The 19,407-nt window shown below is 40.6% G+C and overlaps 1 protein-coding gene across 1 annotated transcript; it reads right to left on the bottom strand.

Moving 5' to 3' along the window:
* Nucleotides 1-17,996: 17,996 nt before the first annotated feature.
* Nucleotides 17,997-19,370, bottom strand: LOC135702087 (probable E3 ubiquitin-protein ligase HERC3). The gene is made up of 3 exons (XM_065223088.1): nt 19,205-19,370; nt 18,662-19,148; nt 17,997-18,599 (listed from the first exon to the last, which is right to left on the bottom strand). Exons 1-3 carry the CDS (start codon nt 19,269-19,271, stop codon nt 18,083-18,085), a joined length of 1,071 nt encoding a protein of 356 aa, XP_065079160.1. The 5' UTR covers nt 19,272-19,370; the 3' UTR covers nt 17,997-18,082.
* Between the last annotated feature and the right edge of the window lie 37 nt (nt 19,371-19,407).

Genomic DNA, 19,407 nt, shown 5'->3' with positions numbered 1-19,407 from the left:
AGGGTAAGGTGCATCCCCGGGGAAAGATTACTTTTTCCAAATTTTGAATACTTTTTCAATTCATTTTCGTGGATTTATCATGCAGCTTTGCTACACGCAGGGGAATATTTTTTGATTTCAACAACATCCTGCATTGAAATCAAAACAAAAAAAAATGTTTCCCGGCTAACGATAAATCAAGAGCCACGTGTGAAAAGGGCATACAAGCCTTTGAAGGTCCTTTCCTCACCAACCGCGGGTCGCCCACGTAAACCAACAACATTATCGGGAAGGGGAAAGTTCTCCCTACCCGGTGATGTTAATGAATTGCTTTGGTGTCATATGGATGGCGAGAAAAGGGCTTGTATACCCTTTTCACATGTTGTTCTTGAAATGTTGTTGACACCAACGATTTTTAACATTGAATTCAACGGCAATCCAATATATTTTCAGTTTACCTTGCTCTTTCGAAACCATTTTGACGTAGGACTACGTCTTTGATTTCTATATGGGGGTACACTTTGTGAAAACCGAAAATGGAGCATGTAACAAATTAAGAAAGATTTTGAAAGTTAATAACTCAGCTGCCCCTGGTCCAATTTCAATAATTTTATCACCAATCGATCAGAAATATGGCTACGCATCGATATTACCGCTTCCGAATGTTGATTTTCAACAAGAAACTATTAAAAAACTGGTAAATTTCCAGCATTGTCCAAAAGCGTCGAATTAACTAACAAATCCACCAATCACCTACATGCATATGCTGCTTCCCCAGCACAGTCGTCAGAGAGTAGTAAGTAGACAAAACAAGTCGAAGTGGCATTCGCCTTTGATCCTCGGGCGCGTGCGAATAGGGAGGATGTAATTGCGTAATATTTTGCACACTCATCGCCATACTCAGAAGCACACGCTCCCAACGACCACACCACTGCACAATGGTCCCAAAGCCGTATTTAGGAAGACAAAAATGTTTGCGCTAAAACCGTTGGTTTTAGGCATATGGTATTTTCGGGAAAGTTTCTTCATATTTTTTGGCCAATCTTTTCATGTTAGTGAAATAAGGGTGGTCCATAAAATTGGTGAATTGAAAATGCAAACTTTTTTATTGTTTGAGATAGGCCTGTAGTTTTCTACAAAGTTGCCGAACAATCAATTTGCAGCAACTTTGCACAAGACACCAAATTTCCATCTCTTATGGTTCATGAGTTATGATTTTTTCAAACAAGCAGGTTAGGGTGGTCCCTGAAAAATAGGTTATCTATGAATATCTTTTCATACGTTCGTTTCTCGTAAAAATAATGTTCTAGACACTTTTAGAACTTTTAATGGCAAATATTTTTGCTGAACCAACCAATTTGCTATCTTTTTTTTTATTGGAAAGTTAAAGGCGATTTTCTTCAAAAAATGACACTTTTCAATGGTCAATATCTCTAAAAGGAGCAAACCGATTTTCAAACTTTTAATTCCATTCAAAAGATTGTTTTTTTATTCATTTGTGGTGGGAAAACTGCGAGAGCGATTTTTGTTTAAAACATTTAATTTAATTTTTAAAAATTCATATTTTTATGCAAAAAACTGCCATAACTCTTCAAATGAAGGAGATAGTATTTTGATTACTTCGGCAAAAATATGCACCATCAAAAGTTCTAAAAGCGTCTAGATTAAAATTTTTGCGAGAAATCAATGTATGAAGAGATAATTAAAGATAACCTTTATTATACGGTTTACCCTAGCTTATATTATAAAACATCAAACATGGCCTACTGGGACTATGTTACAAACCTTATTAAATATTACAATGGTTTATTTTCCCTGAAGTTCGTGATTCATAAATATTGAAAACAGAGTGCAAGGATAAATTTAATAATATTTATTGTTTAAATACCCAGTAAGTTTGACAAGTATCAATAGTTGACAATTAAAAGTTTAAGAGCTTCTTCGGGTAGAGATTCCTCAGTTTGGTTATTCCTGTTTCTGTTCATCAGCGATATAACCGGATCAGATGTAAGTAACAATCGATTAAATACATCTTCGATGTTGGCACTTCGGCTGAATTTGCGAGAATGGAACTCACGGAATTTCCTGATGGATTTGTTGCGTGTCTCCAAGGCTTCTTCACTCAACATCCCATCTGGAACAATAGAGTGTATGACAATCGCACTACCGTGGACCAGAATTTTGTGCAGTGTTGGAGAGAGGGGATACCACCCATACTCGCTGACGTAGAGTAGTCTAGTTGATTCTAGATAGGGACGAAATGCTTCACCGTTTATTTCGCGCTTACTGTTGATTACGACAAGAATAGTGTAGATTCTTTCAAGCAACTCCTTGTTCAGTCCAGTTATTTCACATACTGTACGCCACTCTCTGAAAAATTTACGTGCAGTGTTCCCGTCATTGCTGTTACCTCCGCTTGGTAATGGTTCACTTATCCTGAGCCCAAGTTTCCGTTTTAACTCACTCCGTATTGTGATTTCTCGCTGACGAACACTTTCATTCGATTTTGCCACTCGCCACGTTGGCTTGTCCATCTTCGATCGATAGGAAATCTTTAAGAACACCTCCATCGTCCTTATGGAGCAATGGAGAGGAGCAAATCCACGGCAAAACATTTTGAGATCATCTGGAACATGATTGTCTGCAGCGTCATTAAGTTTCCTTCCACTCTTACCACAAAAAGAGCAAGATTGCAAATGTGTCCCTGTTAGGTCATTTACTTCCTTGGTATCCATCATACTTAATATCAAGGTTGAAAATATGGTGATTTTTCGACCATCGTGAGACATTTCTGTCGGTTTCAGATTTTGTATCTGCTGCCGTACTTTCTTAACTTCTGTTTGCGTAAGCTGAGAAGTTTCTTTAGAAAAAATAAGCTTGATTGGCCTGCATAGGGAGACAGACGATGGCAAATCATTGTTCCAGAAAACCTTATGTTCATGTTCTGAGATCTTTGCGGAAATCTGAAGAGGAACCAGAGCAATAGAAAATATGTGTGAATCATTGTAGTCAACTAATTCAGCGTCCTCATTTTCATCAACGAAATTCTGTTTATAACGAGAATGGTTACTGCTGCCGTCACATCCCCATTTATACTTGATCTCGTATTCATCCAACGATAAACCAGTTAGAATGCTCTTTTGGCTTTCGAACAGACGCACATTAGTGTGATCTACTAAAGCTTGCAGCGAAACTTCAGCTGCCGATGGCTTTATCGTTATACCTGTAATTCAAACACAATACATTAATTATTGTACTAAACATAACTCAAACACAAAGCACCTGTAGGATACGTAAGTATTTTTTCCTCCAAAACCCTTTGGTAGGAAGGATATAAATTACATCCTTTCTGCAGGCTCGATGCACGGATGTCTTTGTATTGACTTTTAGAAAATCCGTTCTTACAAATAAACGCCAAAGCTTCAGTTGGTGAATATTCTTCCACATCACTGATCACATTCATGGACTGCTTTACACTACCTGCGTTTTCCGGAAACTCCGATAGATTTTTGATGATCTTTCCTGCGTCTCGAAGGCCAGAATTTGTTGCACTGGTTGCCGCTGCAAACATTAACTCCGCATAAGGAACTTCTACGCTGATATCGTGCACTTTTCTAAGCTTTGATCTCGTACTTGAGGTCTCGAAAGATTTGCGTGGTCGTCCTTTTTCAGCTTTCGGTTCTGCTAATTCGCTTACAGTTTCACACCTACTCAACCAAACCTTGTTATGCTCAAAGAACCGTTTTCTGTTTCGACAGCTCTTTGTCCACAATCTTGCAAATTTAAGTGCGAACATGCGAATTTTCTTTTTCAATTCTGATGTATTGATTTTCCTGTCTTGGAACCTGTTAACCACAAACTGGAATAGAGCTGCTGAGGAACCATTCTTAATAAGCTGTTCTGCCAGATCACGGTTAGCGATTTTCACACCTGTTGTTTTTTGTTTTTCTTTTAATATAACAGTTAATTAAGGAATTCCAGTAACTTACCGCCAGCCATCGCGATTTTCTTTCTAGGATTCATTCACATATAGTGCTTTCAAGTATCACTTAGAAAATTTGGGAAAAAAAACTTTTTGTCCCCGTTCTTTCAAGTAACGAACACGTGCGATGTTTTCCTTTTTAGACAGCAGGACGGACTAAAGTGACTGCGTATTCTGTTCTCTTTCTAGTACTCGTTTTGAGCACGTGGCTAATCAAAGAAGGCTTTGCCGCTGCGTAGCGCACGTGTAATGAATCAATTTAGCTTGACGATTTCAAAGATTCCATAGCTTGCTATTATCACTGCTTTATATGGACGGTAAGTTTCAAATATACTGTGGTATGCTTTGGAATAATCTGTCAAAACCTCACCTAAAAATCACTTTTTCACAATTATCTTTTCATGCATTGATTTTTCGCAAAAACTTTGTTCTGGACACTTTTAGAACTTTTGATGGCGCGCATTTTTGCCGAAATAATCAAAATACTATCTCCTTCATTTGAAGAGTTATGGCAGTTTTTTGCATAAAAATATGAATTTATAAAAATTAAATTAAATGTTTTAAACAAAAATCGCTCTCGCAGTTTTCCCACCACAAATGAATAAAAAAACGATATTTCGAATGGAATTAAAAGTTTGAAAATCGGTTTGCTCCTTTTAGAGATATTGACCATTGAAAAGTGTCATTTTTTTGAAGAAAATCGCCTTTAACTTTCCAATAAAACAAGATAGCAAATTGGTTGGTTCAGCAAAAATATTTGCCATTGAAAGTTCTAAAAGTGTCTAGAACATTATTTTTACGAGAAACGAACGTATGAAAAGATATTCATAGATAACCTATTTTTCAGGGACCACCCTAACCTGCTTGTTTGAAAAAATCATAACTCATGAACCATAAGAGATGGAAATTTGGTGTCTTGTGCAAAGTTGCTGCAAATTGATTGTTCGGCAACTTTGTAGAAAACTACATTGGTCTATCTCAAACAATAAAAAAGTTTGCATTTTCAATTCACCAATTTTATGGACCACCCTAATTTCACTAACATGAAAAGATTGGCCAAAAAATATGAAGAAACTTTCCCGAAAATACCATATGCCTAAAACCAACGGTTTTAGCGCAAAGATTTTTGTCTTCCTAAATACGGCTTTGGGACCATTGTGCACTGTGTGGTGGTGTTCGGTCGTCGAAATTAGTAGCAGCAGTAGCAGCAGTAGCAGTTCTTTCGGCGTGTGGCGTTAAAAATTGTTCTCCAGTAACAACGAAAGGCTGCCTGCAAGCAGCGAGCTGCAGAGCTCACATAAGCAACCATCAAAGGAGGAAGAAGCTGCACCACTATGCTATGCATCGGAATCAGTAGCTCTTCGTGAGTCGCTGCGGGTCGGTCATCTATGCCAAGCCTCATCCGTGTTGAACACCCAGCTCAGAATTACTCAACCATCACTACAAAACGGTCCTTTTCAGGGCCACCAAAAATTTGTTAAAGAGTATTATTTGGACATTGGTCAAGGACATCAGTTCCCGCAAGCAGCTAGCTATCAAAGCTCAACCTGTCTATAGAAGGTGTGGAATTGTAGGCCTGAATACACTGGAGTCGCTTTTTACGCGGATTTTTTACGCGGATTTTTTTACGCGGTTTTTTTCACGCGGTTAGTGCCGCTGAGTCGCAATTTACGCGGTACGTTTTTAACGATTTCTCAACAACGATACAACCTATCGACTTGATTCCAATCACATTATCCGTTTCAAGCTATAGGTAATCGAATGGCATACTTTAAAAAAAAAAAATCACAATTTGTGGTGTAAATACAGAAATTTTTAAAATATGTCTATATGGACCATAGCATGCTATAATAACGAATGGCATCAAAATCCGATTTATAAAAAATATTTAATCATGTAAAAAATCAAAATCTCGGTAGTTTTTTTTTACGTGGTTTTTTTTTACGCCGCACGTATCCCCCGCGTAAAAAGCGACTCCAGTGTATATTGGTGCAATTAGTTTCCGCACGATTCGTTTCTTTCGTTTAATCAATCACCCTTGTAGTGACGTCGAAAAGATTGTTTCAATCAGTGCTTACATATGAAATTTAATGTGAATTATAGAATTGTTTGTATGTTACCAAATTTTATGAATGGTTTGCCACTAAATGTTGAGATAATTTATTGATTATTGAATTATCACACTGTATACCATGAAAAAGCAGCCTGTGTGTGAGTTTAAGCCTGTTTTCAAGTAAGGAGTTATCATAAAAAACAAATCGCCAGCTGGTTTTTCCCGGCGACTTTACACATAAATAAAACCAAACAAAATCATCATGCAGAACTAGCTAGGATTTGTTTGACTTCATATTTCACAAAATTGCTTTCGAGTGTTAAGACATCGTCTCCCGCAAAGTTTACATTTTTCCCTCTACCAACACATACATCAGGGCTAGCTAGATCTCCACAGAATCTATAGAATCCACGCAGTTTCAAAAAACCAAAATGCACAGCATTACGAAAAGAGGGAATTAATTAATTAATTTTCAATAGGTCACTATTGAAAAATACCAAATGTCCAACTGTTGCAATGGTGATCAAAATTATCACCAAATGTCTGAAAACAGCGCATTCCCTAACACAGACTTAAAAATCGAATTCGATGCGGTCCCACTGAACGGTGCTCATTCAATCACCGTAAGTGGTGGTGTCCAGTCCAGCAGCAGCAGTAGTAGCAGCAGCAGCAGCAGCAGGAATGCTTTCAACAACAACGAAAGGCTGCCTACAAGCAGCGAGCTGCAGAGCTCATATGAGCAACCATAGAGAATGAGGAAGAAGTCCCACCGCTAGGCTAGGATCGGAATCAGTAGCTCGTCGTGCTCAGCTCAGCATTACTCAACCATCACTACAAAACGGTCCTTTTCAGGACCACCATGAATTTGTTAAGAGTATTATTTGGACATTTGTCAAGGTCATCAGTTCCCGCAAGCAGCTAGCTATCAAGGCACAACCTGGTCTCTATAGAAGGTGTGGAATTGTAGGCCCGAATGTATTGGTGAGATTAATCATCGTCCGACCATTTTCCAGAACACGCTGGTAATTCACTTGTATATTCAGTCCCCAGAAAGCCAATAAAATCAAATTTGTGAGAAAATAGCTCTCACGAGTTCAATCTCTCGAAGTCCCTCCTTTTTTACATATTCTGCACAAACGATGCCCCATTCATATAATTCGGAAGGAAATCCTGTGAGAGGTGAATTAAATACACTTCAATACCAAAATGCACAAAACTTAAAAAATTATACATAACAAAAAATTCAAAATACACCTTTTAAAGTCGGGTAGATGAATCGAAAATACTCAAGTTGACAGTCCCTTGGATTCTCTTCATCAACCTTCTCTTTGAAATAAATACTACAAATTTGATACGCTTACAAATAAAAAACGGAAAGAGTTAAGATAATTGATGATTGATCAATTAAAAGAACTAAATATTCACATTTGTTCCGTCCACTAGTGGTCCTACGTCAAGCTTCCGTTCGTGCCCCTAGGCACAGACCCTTCTACTTTTTCGCATCTGTTAATCCGTACTTGCTTCCGTTTCAGTTCATCCCAGGTTTCCGCGGTGATCAGATTCACGTCTGATCCTGAATCAACGAATACCTCCACTATAACTCCTCCAATGCCTGTCATTCGATTGGTTGCCAGTGTGGAAAGTGTAATAAACCTTGTTTGCTTGATCATCAGTATCAGACCTACGGTCGTGTTCAGTTTTATCGATATTCTGTACCGCCTGTACTTTCTTAGCTGGTGTTGAAGTCTGATGAGTACCCGGGCCCTTTCGGCAAACTTTTTCAAAATGTCCAATACCTTGGCATCCGCGACAAGCTCTACCCTTGGCAGGGCATAACGAAGCTTTTGACGTGTGTCCGTGAAAGCCGCACGCATAGCACAGTACTCTCATCTCGGTATTGCCGATTCTATTCGGCTTGGAGAAGAAACCACTGACGACTCGATCCTGCTTCCGTTCGGATCTTGTCCTTTCCGTTTTCAAAACCTTGCAAACCTCTACTTGGCCGCGATCCCTAGCTTCGACAACGTTCATTTCCTTCTCTTGAATACGGACGCTCTCAAGGGACACTCCCAGAGCTTCAATATCAGGAAGTGATTGATCTTTTTCGAGAGTTTTGCGTCGTAGTTCTTGTGATGTAGCACGCGCTTCTTTTTCTTTTTATTTTCGAAAATTCGTTTTACTCACCATTAATCCTCGTTGCCAGGTGTAGAGGTTCTGCCTAGATCCGCACACTTCCTTAAGGATGTTCCTTCAGTTCTGTCCTAGGTTCCGTCCGGTACCGGTATTCACTTCTATTGGGATTAGTTAGCCCCGACTATCTGATGCGCGTCCTGTTCCATCCGAGTCCTCCTTTCTGTGTGCGTGTGTGTGTGTCATCCTCTATCCCTCACCCAGCCGGGGGCGTTGGATAAATAGAACTGCGAATAATTTGATCAAATCTCATGCTCCGTAATGGTGCCCTTTATGTTGTGAAGACTATAGTACTTCAAAAAGAGTAACTTTTGAGGCAAGACAGGGTGTCCTCAACAAGTTAAGGGAACAGGATGCACTAAATCTCCATAACAGGTACAGCAAAACATCACATAGACGCCCTTATTCACACTAACTACTCAGGGGTAGAAGGTCAAGAAGAGCCACCGCCGCCAACTAAAGCTTGAACCGGGTACCTGGGACTCCCACGATAATGGTCAGCAGACGATGCCCTGTACGTATTTAGTATGTAATATGTTTTATTTGGATACACAAAATGTTTGAAGCCATGCGTCATCTAAACCATAATTTGCATCACCACAAATACACTTGTCAACAATCTTCAACTGGAACGTACTCACCAAATCACTTCACCCGGGAGCGCATTCCCGATGCTTCCACGCATATTTTTTTCCCTCCACTCTAACCACACAACAACCAAACATCACTTTTCTTCACTTTTCTTTTTCAAGTCACTCCGTGCACAAAAGCAATGCACATCTCAAAACCCTGACAATAGATCAGCGCCGTTCTCATCACTGCGTAAATAAACAGAAATTAAAATTTTCACTCGCGATGCCACAAATTTCTGGTCCGGGAGAAACAATCAAACCATGCAGCGCCAGATCTTCTGATGCTTTCAATTTGGCAAACATGATGAATCATGTTTTCTTTCTCGATTCTAAAACATTTCGGACAGCGAGAAAACCACCACTCACACACGTATAACCGTCCAAGAGGCAGAGTGCCAGCGCTAATCCGGCAAATGCAGCCGAAAACTATGAAAGCGAATGGACGCACAAAACAGAGAACGAACTTAACACACAACCGTATCCAAAGGCGTTCGAAACTCGACTCCTTCCATCCGAGTCCTCCTTTCTCTACCCTTTTTACCGTTCTTCTTCAAAAACTCCCCAGCTGTCATCTTCCCGCTCTTTTTTAACCAAGGTTCTCTCAATCATCAGGTATGTTATATTTAAAGGCAAGGTTGTTAATATATAAGGTGTGTTTATTTGGTATGGAGCCCTACACTGATAAATTGAACTATTCCCATTTTGCTTGAAATTTAATCAAGTTGACATTAAACTCAGTTTAATCTTATCGAATGATTAAAAATTAATCCTTTCTTTCTAAAAAATAAGCATCTGATATTAATCCCAGTTTAATCATGGTTAATTAGATTATAGATTATCTTTTTTTGAATTAATTTTAATCATTTTTGATTCTATTTTAATAATTTTTAATTGAATTTTAATCTTTTTTGATTATTAATCAGTATTGAAAAAGAATAAAATTTAATACTGGAAATATTATTTCGATTTTAATCATGCATGACTACTGCCGAAGTAATCAAGGCTCGGACTCAATAAGGTGAAGCGGGAATCTGCATACTTTTTAAGCTTTTTTGATTAAATTTATCTTTGAGTGAACAAAAATATTTTGTAAAATTGAGATAAAGTACTCGCTTTTTGGCGTTTTTGAATTACTTCAAAAAATGAGTACAAGATACTCATTTAAAGGGTACTTTAAAGTTAGCGTGTATGGTTCACAGATAACCAATGTGCTTTTAAATAATTTTGAAGAATTAAAGCTGGGTTTAGACAGGGCAAGTCAATTGATCAAGTCAATTGAATTCAACTGACTTGAACACTAACTGAACGTGTAAACCATGCCATTCAACTGACTTGATCAACTCACTTAAATTGAAAAAAAAAGTTGAACCAGGCTCAACTTTTCAAGCCAATTGAATTCAACTGAGTTGATCATTTGACTTGCCTAGTTTAAACCCAGCTTAAAGCTGGGTTTAGACAGGGCAACTCAATTGATCAAGTCAGTTGAATTCAACTGACTTGAACGCGAATTGAACGTGTAAACCATGCCATTCAACTGACTTGATCAACTCACTTGAATTGAAAAAGTTGAACCAGGCTCAACTTTTCAAACCAATTGAATTCAACTGAGTTGATCATTTGACTTGCCTAGTCTAAACCCAGCATAACAGTCAACTCTCCCTTGCTCGATGGAAATCTAAGCTACTTCAATCTCTTTGCCCATACCCATTTTCAAACTCCGTTACTCCGTTACCAACCTCCGTTACTCGACATCCTTCATAAATAGATGATCCCTTCAGTATCGAATAAGAGATAATTCACTGTATTACATTTACAATTGAATGGAAGTAAAGTTTTAATTTTTCAAACCGCCCCTTGACTGGAAAATAATCCGTTTTCTGCCTAAAATAATACTTATACGGTTTCTCAAATTCAATAATATTATATGCGACTTACTTGAAAAATCAGTCATACTTTTTATGTAATGAGAGAGGATTAAGCAATATTTTCCTGAATCATAAGGGTATTTTAAGGTTGTCGACTCCCTGAAATTGGTTAAGCTTCAAATTTTAAATTTCATAACAGTCGGACCAAAGTAGCACAGGGGGTATGTCTCTGCCACTTTGTGCCAACACCCACTTTAGCACAGCAAAAACACATTGACACACTCAAACACCCTTTTGCCACATGAAAAGACAAATTTTATATTATTTTTGGCACCCCCCTGCCAGGATTGTTTACGTCTGATATTTACATTCGTTTGTTGTTTATTAAAGATCCGACCGACGTTGGTGGTTTGGTGATTGTGGACTGGACTGGACTGGAAAGGGCCGTGCTTGGCTCCACTAAGTTACCTGGGGTTGATTGCTTTTTTTTTTTAATTCTTTATTAAAGAGATTTTTAGCCTTAGGCTAGTTCATCTCTAACATGGGGTTGATTGCGACTGGTGTTCGTTTGGGATAGATTCTCTATTATGACCGAGCATGTCCGGGTTAGTATCCGCGATGAAAATGTGATTGGAATCAAGTGCGAAAATGCTACAAATTCTGTTATTCACTGCCGGCATACTTCCCGGAAATTTCCCATCAAATCGTTCGATAAACTATTCCAGCATGTCCTGCATATCGTCCAGGATACTTTATTGAATCTATCAAGTACAGCTGGTAGGCATTCCAGCAGCACATCTAACTTGCTTCAAATCGAATCTATAGCTGCCCTTCAGAGCACTCTGGAGCAGTTCCAACAGATCTCAAGTGCACTTCAACATGGTGCTGAAATGGAACAAGTACAAATGCACACTTTTTTCCACTATGGTGTTGTTACTGTTTCACTGTGAGTGTGGGTGTTTTTTATAATTTAGATATAAATTACAAATCATACCGGGACAGTTTTTTTTTCAACTTTATTTATGAGATTTTTAGCCATAGGCTAGTTCATCTCCGAAAGCCAGGACAAAGGGAATAGACTTAGTTTCGCACACATTAAAAACAAGCATTTGGAAACCGATAGGGTTGTAATCAATGTAGAAGAGTTCTTCTACAGTTCAAGCAACTATACTTTTCATACCTTTTGGAGTCCCTGTAAATCCGAGTTTGCCTCCCGGTCCGGGCAAGTAGTTTGGGAAAACAGATTTCGAAGAGCCGTTCTATTCGAGGAAACAGAATTCGGGAAAAAGCCGTGCAATCGTTTCGAAAGAGTACAAATCATGAATTAACGATGTACTTTTAATGCAAACAAATACAAAATCAAAGGTAGAAGACTCAGTCCACACACCAAGGCTGAATCCCATCAAATTCATCCCGGTGGTGGCTGATGTGTGACACATTGATTTACTTCGACTGGAGTAGCAGCAGCTGCTGGTACCGGTGCCAAGTCATCTACAGCGGGATTCGTTGTCGGATTTCCTCAATTAGATTCGAAATCTCCAAACTCTTGACCGCCCTTGATGCAGCCGGAAGCATCGGAATCGTGCATTCGGCGTGCCCATGAATTAAAGTCGTCGAAATCGTCATTAAAGGAGGCGTTGGCGGACAGGTTCTGAACAGGTTTTTCAGAATTTCATTGCTTGACTGTTGTTTACCGCTAAAAGTGCGATCGGTGTTGCAGTGGGCCGACAAGTTGATGCCCAGATTAGCTGATTTGCTATCCTGATAACCACCGTACTCACTGGAACCGCCTCCACCGCCACCATACTGCATTCCACCTGTCACATCCAACGTGTCCTTTCCGCCAGGTTTTCATCGCTTTATCGATCAGCTCACGAATCTTGTGCCACTCTGTGATTCTTTGGTTTTTGCCGTTTTTATCCAAAAAGGTGTAATCCTCCAACGACCGCAGATGTAATCCTGCAAATGTGTTGCATTGATTTTGTTAATTTACGTTAATGATTTGTTAATAATGTTAGTTACGTTTGAAATTGAGTTGGACCAACAAAGATCTTAGTCGAACCAACAATAAAAAGAATCTTCGCCGGGGTCGCCTTCTATTAGCGAGATTTAGTTTCTAAGATTGTCCTTCAGAATCATTCCCCTTCACAGCGTTCTTTTAAGATTTCTTCTAACATAAATTTAACAGATCACTCAAAAAAAATAATATCTGTCATTCGGAAGTAAAGGATCAATATCAGCTCTTAAATCCATGAATTTAGGTTTCTAAAAAATAATTGGAAAAATAAATAAGAGTAAATAATTTGGTTAAAAATCTATAATATCATTGCTGTAGTACTTCGGACCCGTATAAGAATAAATTACGATAATTAGACTTATCAAACTTCAGCTTTATTAATAATCTTCAGACCGACGTGTACTCTCTCTTTGATAGCCATTCACTCTCTGTCTTCCTTACCTCCTGTCGCTACCATCCACCGTTACCATAACGAGGGGCTAGCAAATTAACTCCGCTACCACATCTCCCTTTCTGTTGTAGACCGGAAGTATCACCTCACAACGTAAAGTCTCTGAATGCATCTGGTAATCCTGGATATTTGTCTCGATGCTTCCGAGCTTCAGCATCAGCAATATCTTGCTCGTGGGATCCGTCAGGCGATTGTGGCACGTCGATATTTCTACCAACCTGCTTTAGATGAGATGAGTTTCTTAGGTATGTTTTACCTGATGTGTTGTCCTCCACTGTCACACGAGGTCCATTCTTCGCAACCACAATGTACTCGGTTGCTGCGAAGTTCGGTGTAAGTTTGTTACCTGGTAACAAGTTTTTCATCAAAACTGTATCACCAGGCTTCAGGGTTGATTGTTTTGCGTTACGGCAAGCATCTGCTGTCTGTCTTCCTCTTTCCTTTAGAACACGGTCTCTGTCAGACACTTCCAAAGAACGCGGACAATGCCGAAGATCTGAAAGAGATGGAATTTTTGATCGTATTGTTCGGCCACAAACCAACTCAGTAGGGGTTTTCCCTGTAATGGAATGTGGGGTGGTGTAATACATCATTAAATAATCTTGAAGGTCGGCTTTCCAATCTCTTTTCAGTCCATGACTGATCTGAAGCCTTTTCAGCAACGATTTTGTCGTTCCACTAAGCCGTTTTCTTGTGGCCAATAAGGTGTTGTGAAGTTGAGAGTGATCCTGCGTGCTTTACAATATTGGTCGAACTCATCAGAAGCAAATTGACGCGCGTTGTCGAGTGTTATTGTAACTGGATATCCTAAACGTGTGAAGATTCGGTTGAGTTTAGTTATGGTATCCTTTGCTGTGATTCGGGTCATGATCTCAACTTCTTTATATCTGCTGTAGTAGTCTATAATAACGAGCAAATATTCCCCTGTGGGCATCGGTCCTAGGAAGTCGATCGCCACATCTATCCACGGGTCTGTAGGAATTTGGCGTCGTTGCATGGGCTCAGGTCTTTCAGGCAAACTGACGAGACGACATCCTTCGCACCTCTGAACATATGGGACGACTTCCTTATCGACACCTGGCCACCACACACGTTCTCTTAACCTCTTTTTCATAACTGTTTCCCCAGGATGGCCTTCGTGAGCCAGATCGAGCATTCTTTTACGCAACTTCTGAGGTACAACAAGTTTAGTTCCCCTGACGAGAACATCACCTACAAATCCCAACTCATGTTTAAACGCTTCATACGACTTGACATCCGTTTGCTTCCATATATCTGTCTGCAGGCAATCACGCAGTAACCCAAACGCGTAATCGTTGCGTGACGCATCTTCAATCTCGTTAGTGTCAATCGCTGCTGATCCAACAATCGTCAACACTAGGAAATTGCTGTCTCCATCAAATTCTTCGTTTCCAACATTTTGTACCAATCGAGTAAAAGGGTCTGCGATATTGCTGGAGCCCTTCCTATATTTTACGACGAAGGTGAATGCCTGGAGACGCAGTACCCATCTTTCTATGCGGGCACATGGTTTGGACGTTGGGGAAAAAATGGTTTCGAGTGCCTTATGATCCGTCTCAAGCTCAAAACGACGTCCTAGTAGGTATACTGAAACCCGTTCCACTGCCCATACTATGGCGAGCGCCTCCTTTTCTGTTTGGTAGTATCTCTTTTCTGAGTCTGACAAACGTTTGCTGGCATAAGAGATGATGGACGGTTCGGAGTCATCGTCAACACTTCTAAATTGCACAAGTACTGCTCCAAGTGCAACAGGTGAAGCATCTACGATTAGTCTTGTCCGCAACGAGTTGTTAAAATAGCTCAATGTACGTATATCACATATCATTTCTTTCAGAGCATCAAACGATATTTGATGCTGGTGCTTCCACTCATACTTAGTGTTAGAACGCAGCAAGCTTCGCATTGGAGCTGTCACGGTACCCAAATCTGGAAGAAAACGTCCGACATAATTTGCAAGTCCTAGAAAACTCAATTCTTCAACGCTCTCTGGAGTTCTGAAGGATCTCAGCACCGTTAGTTTGTCTTCGACCGGTCTGATTCTCTCAGCCGTAAGGTGATGTCCCAAGAACTGCACCTCAGTCACAATAAATTTGCATTTCTGATGATTCAACAAAACGTTCTTTTCCTTCAAAACGGTTAGCACCGTCTGCAACGCCAAGTCGTGCTCCTGTTTCGTTTTCCTAAAGATGAGAATATCATCAAGGTAATTCACAACATTCTCACAACTCGAAAGGATTTGTTCTAAAACTCGTTGAAATATTTCAGGAGCGCAGGATACTCCGAACATCAGTCGCTTGTAGCGGAATAGCCCTTTGTGCGTGATGAATGTTGTTATGTACCGTGATGCCTCGTCGAGTTCTACTTGATGAAATGCGTCCTTAATGTCTAGACGACTGAAGAAACAAGCCTCACGCAACAATGGAAGAAAATCTTCAAATGTTGGCATCATGTAGCTCTCGCGTTGAATTGCACGGTTAGCTTGGCGCATGTCAACGCACAGTCGCAATTCGCCGTTATCTTTAACTATAACGACCAATGGCGATACCCATGGACTAAACTCTGAAACAGGTTCTATGATATCCATTATTTCGAGACTGGACAGTTTTTCTTCGACTCGACCGAGCAGTGCTATCGACGGGCGTCGTGCGTGCTGTATCACTGGTACTACTTGATCATCAATAGCATTTCTTAATTATATACCTGAAATTTTCGGGAACGGGTGCTTCTCGTCCTTCCACAGTTGATTAACTTCGATTGGCTGAGTACTAGGAAGGCCTAGAACCAGAACGCCCATTTCAACTGCAGTAGTTCTTCCGAGTAACGGCTGTGTTCCTCCCTGGATGATGTAGAACGTGGCCTCGCTTTCAGTTCTGCGTGAATCATCCATGATTGAGATGGTGCTTTCGAGCATTCCACGTACCACTAACGGGCTAACATTGTTACCATAGGGATGGAATGTTTGGTCTGAATCTCGAAAATTCTTGATGGATATTCCTTGCCGCAATAGATTCTGCCATGTGATGCTATCGATGATGTTCTTTTGACAGCCACAATCAATTAGCATCTGTACCTGTACACCACCAAGGTTCACCCAGATAAACTCCTCACCATCGCCGATGCTGTAAATAAAACTGCCTGGCTTCGTTGCTGCCGCACCGCTCGTAGTCGGATTCTCTGAATGATCAACGGCTCTAACCACTCGTATTTTAGAACCTTTCCATTCCTGTGGTCCTTCCGCTCTACGCTTCACCGAACGAGATGGGTTGGAAGTTTTGCACCGTTGTGCGAAATGTCCTATCTTTCCACACTTGCTGCATTTTTGATTCTTAGCGGGGCAATTTGCATCATTACCGTAATGCCCTGTGCGTCCGCACCGATAGCATTCACCCGCAGGAAACCGCGAAAGTTGAATTTTGTTTACATCCTGGCTAGTGCCTGGTCTTTGAACATCTCTGGAATCATGTCCTGCAGATGAGAACTGACTGACTTGATATTTCAACGACCCATAAGACTGAATAATTTTGGTAAGATTTTCTACGGAAAGTAACTTCTCTTTCAGTTTGGGTGGAGAGAACAAAATCATTTTATCGATGATACCAATTTCCCGACTTTGTGCCGTTGCTCCAAAATTGCACCGTTTTGCGGTATCCATTACACGAAGAAGGAATTTTTCCTGTGGTTCTTCTGTATCTTGCTTCAACGTCCAAAATACATTTCGTTCGAAAGCATCATGATACTTTGTAGCAAAAAACTCATCTAGCTTATTTAACGCAACCTCGAACGGATCTACGCTACTACACGGTTCAACGTCTGCTCCCGGAATCGATTCAAAAACCTCCTGTACTTCAGGGCCGGCAAGAGCCAAGAATATATGTTTGAGCCTGACTTTGTTTGCTTCTCGATTCGCGAGCTGAACATATTCAAAATTCTTCCTGTAGCGTTTCCATGCGTCACGAATCTGGTTCTTAGGCAATACCTTGAAGTTGAAATGAGGGACGTTCCACTTATCCATTTCAATATTTATCATACGATTTGGTCACTGTGTCAATCATCGGTCTCGTAGACCTCGCCGTGTGCCGTGTACACCAGCTTTTTTTTTTTTTTTAACACCGGTCTCGTAGACTCAACTTCGAAGTTCTATTTACTTTGTCTCTTAGACTCTTGTATCGTGTCGTGCACAAATCCTTTGGATTCTCGGTCTCTAGGACCCCTCCGCCAGTGGCCGGACTTATCCTTAAATTTCGTTGCTCTGTTTTTTATCCTCGTCGCCAGGCTTGTAGTACTTCGGACCCGTATTAGAATAAATTACGATAATTAGACTTATCAAACTTCAGCTTTATTAATAATCTTCAGACCGACGTGTACTCTCTCTTTGATAGCCATTCACTCTCTGTCTTCCTTACTTCCTGTCGCTACCATCCACCGTTACCATAACGAGGGGCTAGCAGATTCACTCCGCTACAACAATTGCCAAAAAAGCTTTGAAAAAGGTTATGCTTTAGCGAATTTTGCGTGACATAATTAATGGACGCTCCCTTAATCACTTTACTAAGAACATGTATGAAGGGTTTAATGAATAAATTATTAGCACAGATATCATAACAGCTTTTCTAAACAAAAAATAAGATTGTTTGGATCATAAGTATAGATTTCCTGGCGGACCATTTTGAAAGCATTTTAGCAGAATTAAACAATTTATCAATTATTGAAACAAATCAATCAATTATCAGCACAGAGGCATTGGGATATGTTTTACGGTAGAACAAAGAACAGAATTTCAGAAAAAAAAATATTGTTTAAAACTAAAACTAAAACAACAATCCACTTCCGCCAGCTCTGGCAACAACTCAATTTCAATTAAGACATCTACCGTTGAATAGTGCAACTTCTCATCATGTCCCCACTGATTTTGCTTTACCCGCTGTGACAATGAAAGCAATCGAATTAGGCCCACCTATCAAAAGCGTTTCACCACCAACTTTAGGAAAGCTTTCAAACCTCCGGAATCCGGAAAGCTTTGGATTCCGTTCAACTTTTCCGTAATCCAGCTTTTGCCGCAGATCATTGCCGGCAAAGTACAACGTTCCCCCGGTACTTACCGCTATCGTATGACCACTGCCACAGTGCACCCGCTCCAGTGAGACTTCCTCCTGTGCTTCGCCACTGCCTCCATCAAACTCAATCAACTGCGGTAGAGTAAACACACTCCCTCTCACCTGCTTATCATCCACCAGCCCAAGCTGTCCCTTACTATTCCAACCCCAGCAGTACAAGTCTCCGAACGAGGAAACCGCCGCCGAGTGCCACCCACCGGCGGCGATGTCGATGATTTTGACCCCGGCCAGTGCTTCTATCAGCTGTGGCCGTTCCTGGTGCGGTGTTATTTCACCATTGCCCAACTGTCCCCGTCTGCAGTGAAAATGTGCTTTGAAATTAGAACTCCTTGGGAAAACGATTAACTAAGAACTTACAATCCACAGCCCCAACTATAGACGTCCCCGTTGCCGGTTAGCAGCAGACAATGTTCCAGCCCGACCGCAATCTTCCGGATGCGGGCGTGCCTCGGAAAGGTGAACGTCTTGCTGGGAATATTGAACACGGACTTCTCGCTAGTGACCGCAACGGATACTTTTTCCCCACAAGCTATGTGGGTGACTTTCTCCGTGCTTTCCTCAGACTCGGATGCATTTTCCACGGATAGGAAGTCAAGCTGGCTTGTTTGGTTCTTGTAGATGTTGTACTTGAGTAGGGTTCCACTTTCCAGGAGAACCAAACAGTGCCAGTTGTTTGCCGACAGTTGGACTATTCGGCTTCCGCAGTCGATTTTGTGCGATTGTTCCGTAATGCAGGAGTGGGAAATTAATGCACTCCCGCATGCGACCAGAGCGTGGGTTGAAGTAAGTTCAATGAGGAAATCCTGTTGATCATCGTTGCCGAGATGGGTGCTTAGTTGAACCTCTGAAAGGAATCTATTTGTTCGGGAAATCGGATGGCATCCAGCAACTTGAATTTACCTTTCAAATCTCCGTCACTGTCCAGGTCGAACGGATTAAATCCGTAAATCCACACAGTCGGCAACATTCGCGAGCCGATAGAACTGTCAATTTGAATTTGGGACACGTTCACAGTTGCTTGAATTTATCAAAGCACAGGCGCGATTCAGAATCCATCTACGCAGTCCAAAGCAGAAAAGTCAAACAAGTGTCGGGGTGGTGTG

The sequence above is a fragment of the Ochlerotatus camptorhynchus genome, unplaced genomic scaffold (assembly GCF_037179485.1).
Source record: "Ochlerotatus camptorhynchus isolate MF236.1 unplaced genomic scaffold, CSIRO-AGI_Acam_v1.1 ptg000185l, whole genome shotgun sequence".
Classification (NCBI taxonomy): Eukaryota; Metazoa; Arthropoda; class Insecta; order Diptera; family Culicidae; genus Ochlerotatus; species Ochlerotatus camptorhynchus.
Note: the sequence above shows the minus strand (reverse complement) of the source record. Positions and strands in the feature narration are given on the sequence as shown.

Bases quoted from the DNA above. Each gene is read 5' to 3' on its own strand.
- LOC135702087 (XM_065223088.1), bottom strand. From the start codon at position 19,271: ATGTTGCCGACTGTGTGGATTTACGGATTTAATCCGTTCGACCTGGAC. The intron at 19,149-19,204 runs GTAAATTCAAGT...GATTCCTTTCAG, and splicing joins CAGTGACGGAGATTTGAAAG to AGGTTCAACTAAGCACCCAT. The intron at 18,600-18,661 runs GTAAGTTCTTAG...TTTTCACTGCAG, and splicing joins TATAGTTGGGGCTGTGGATT to ACGGGGACAGTTGGGCAATG.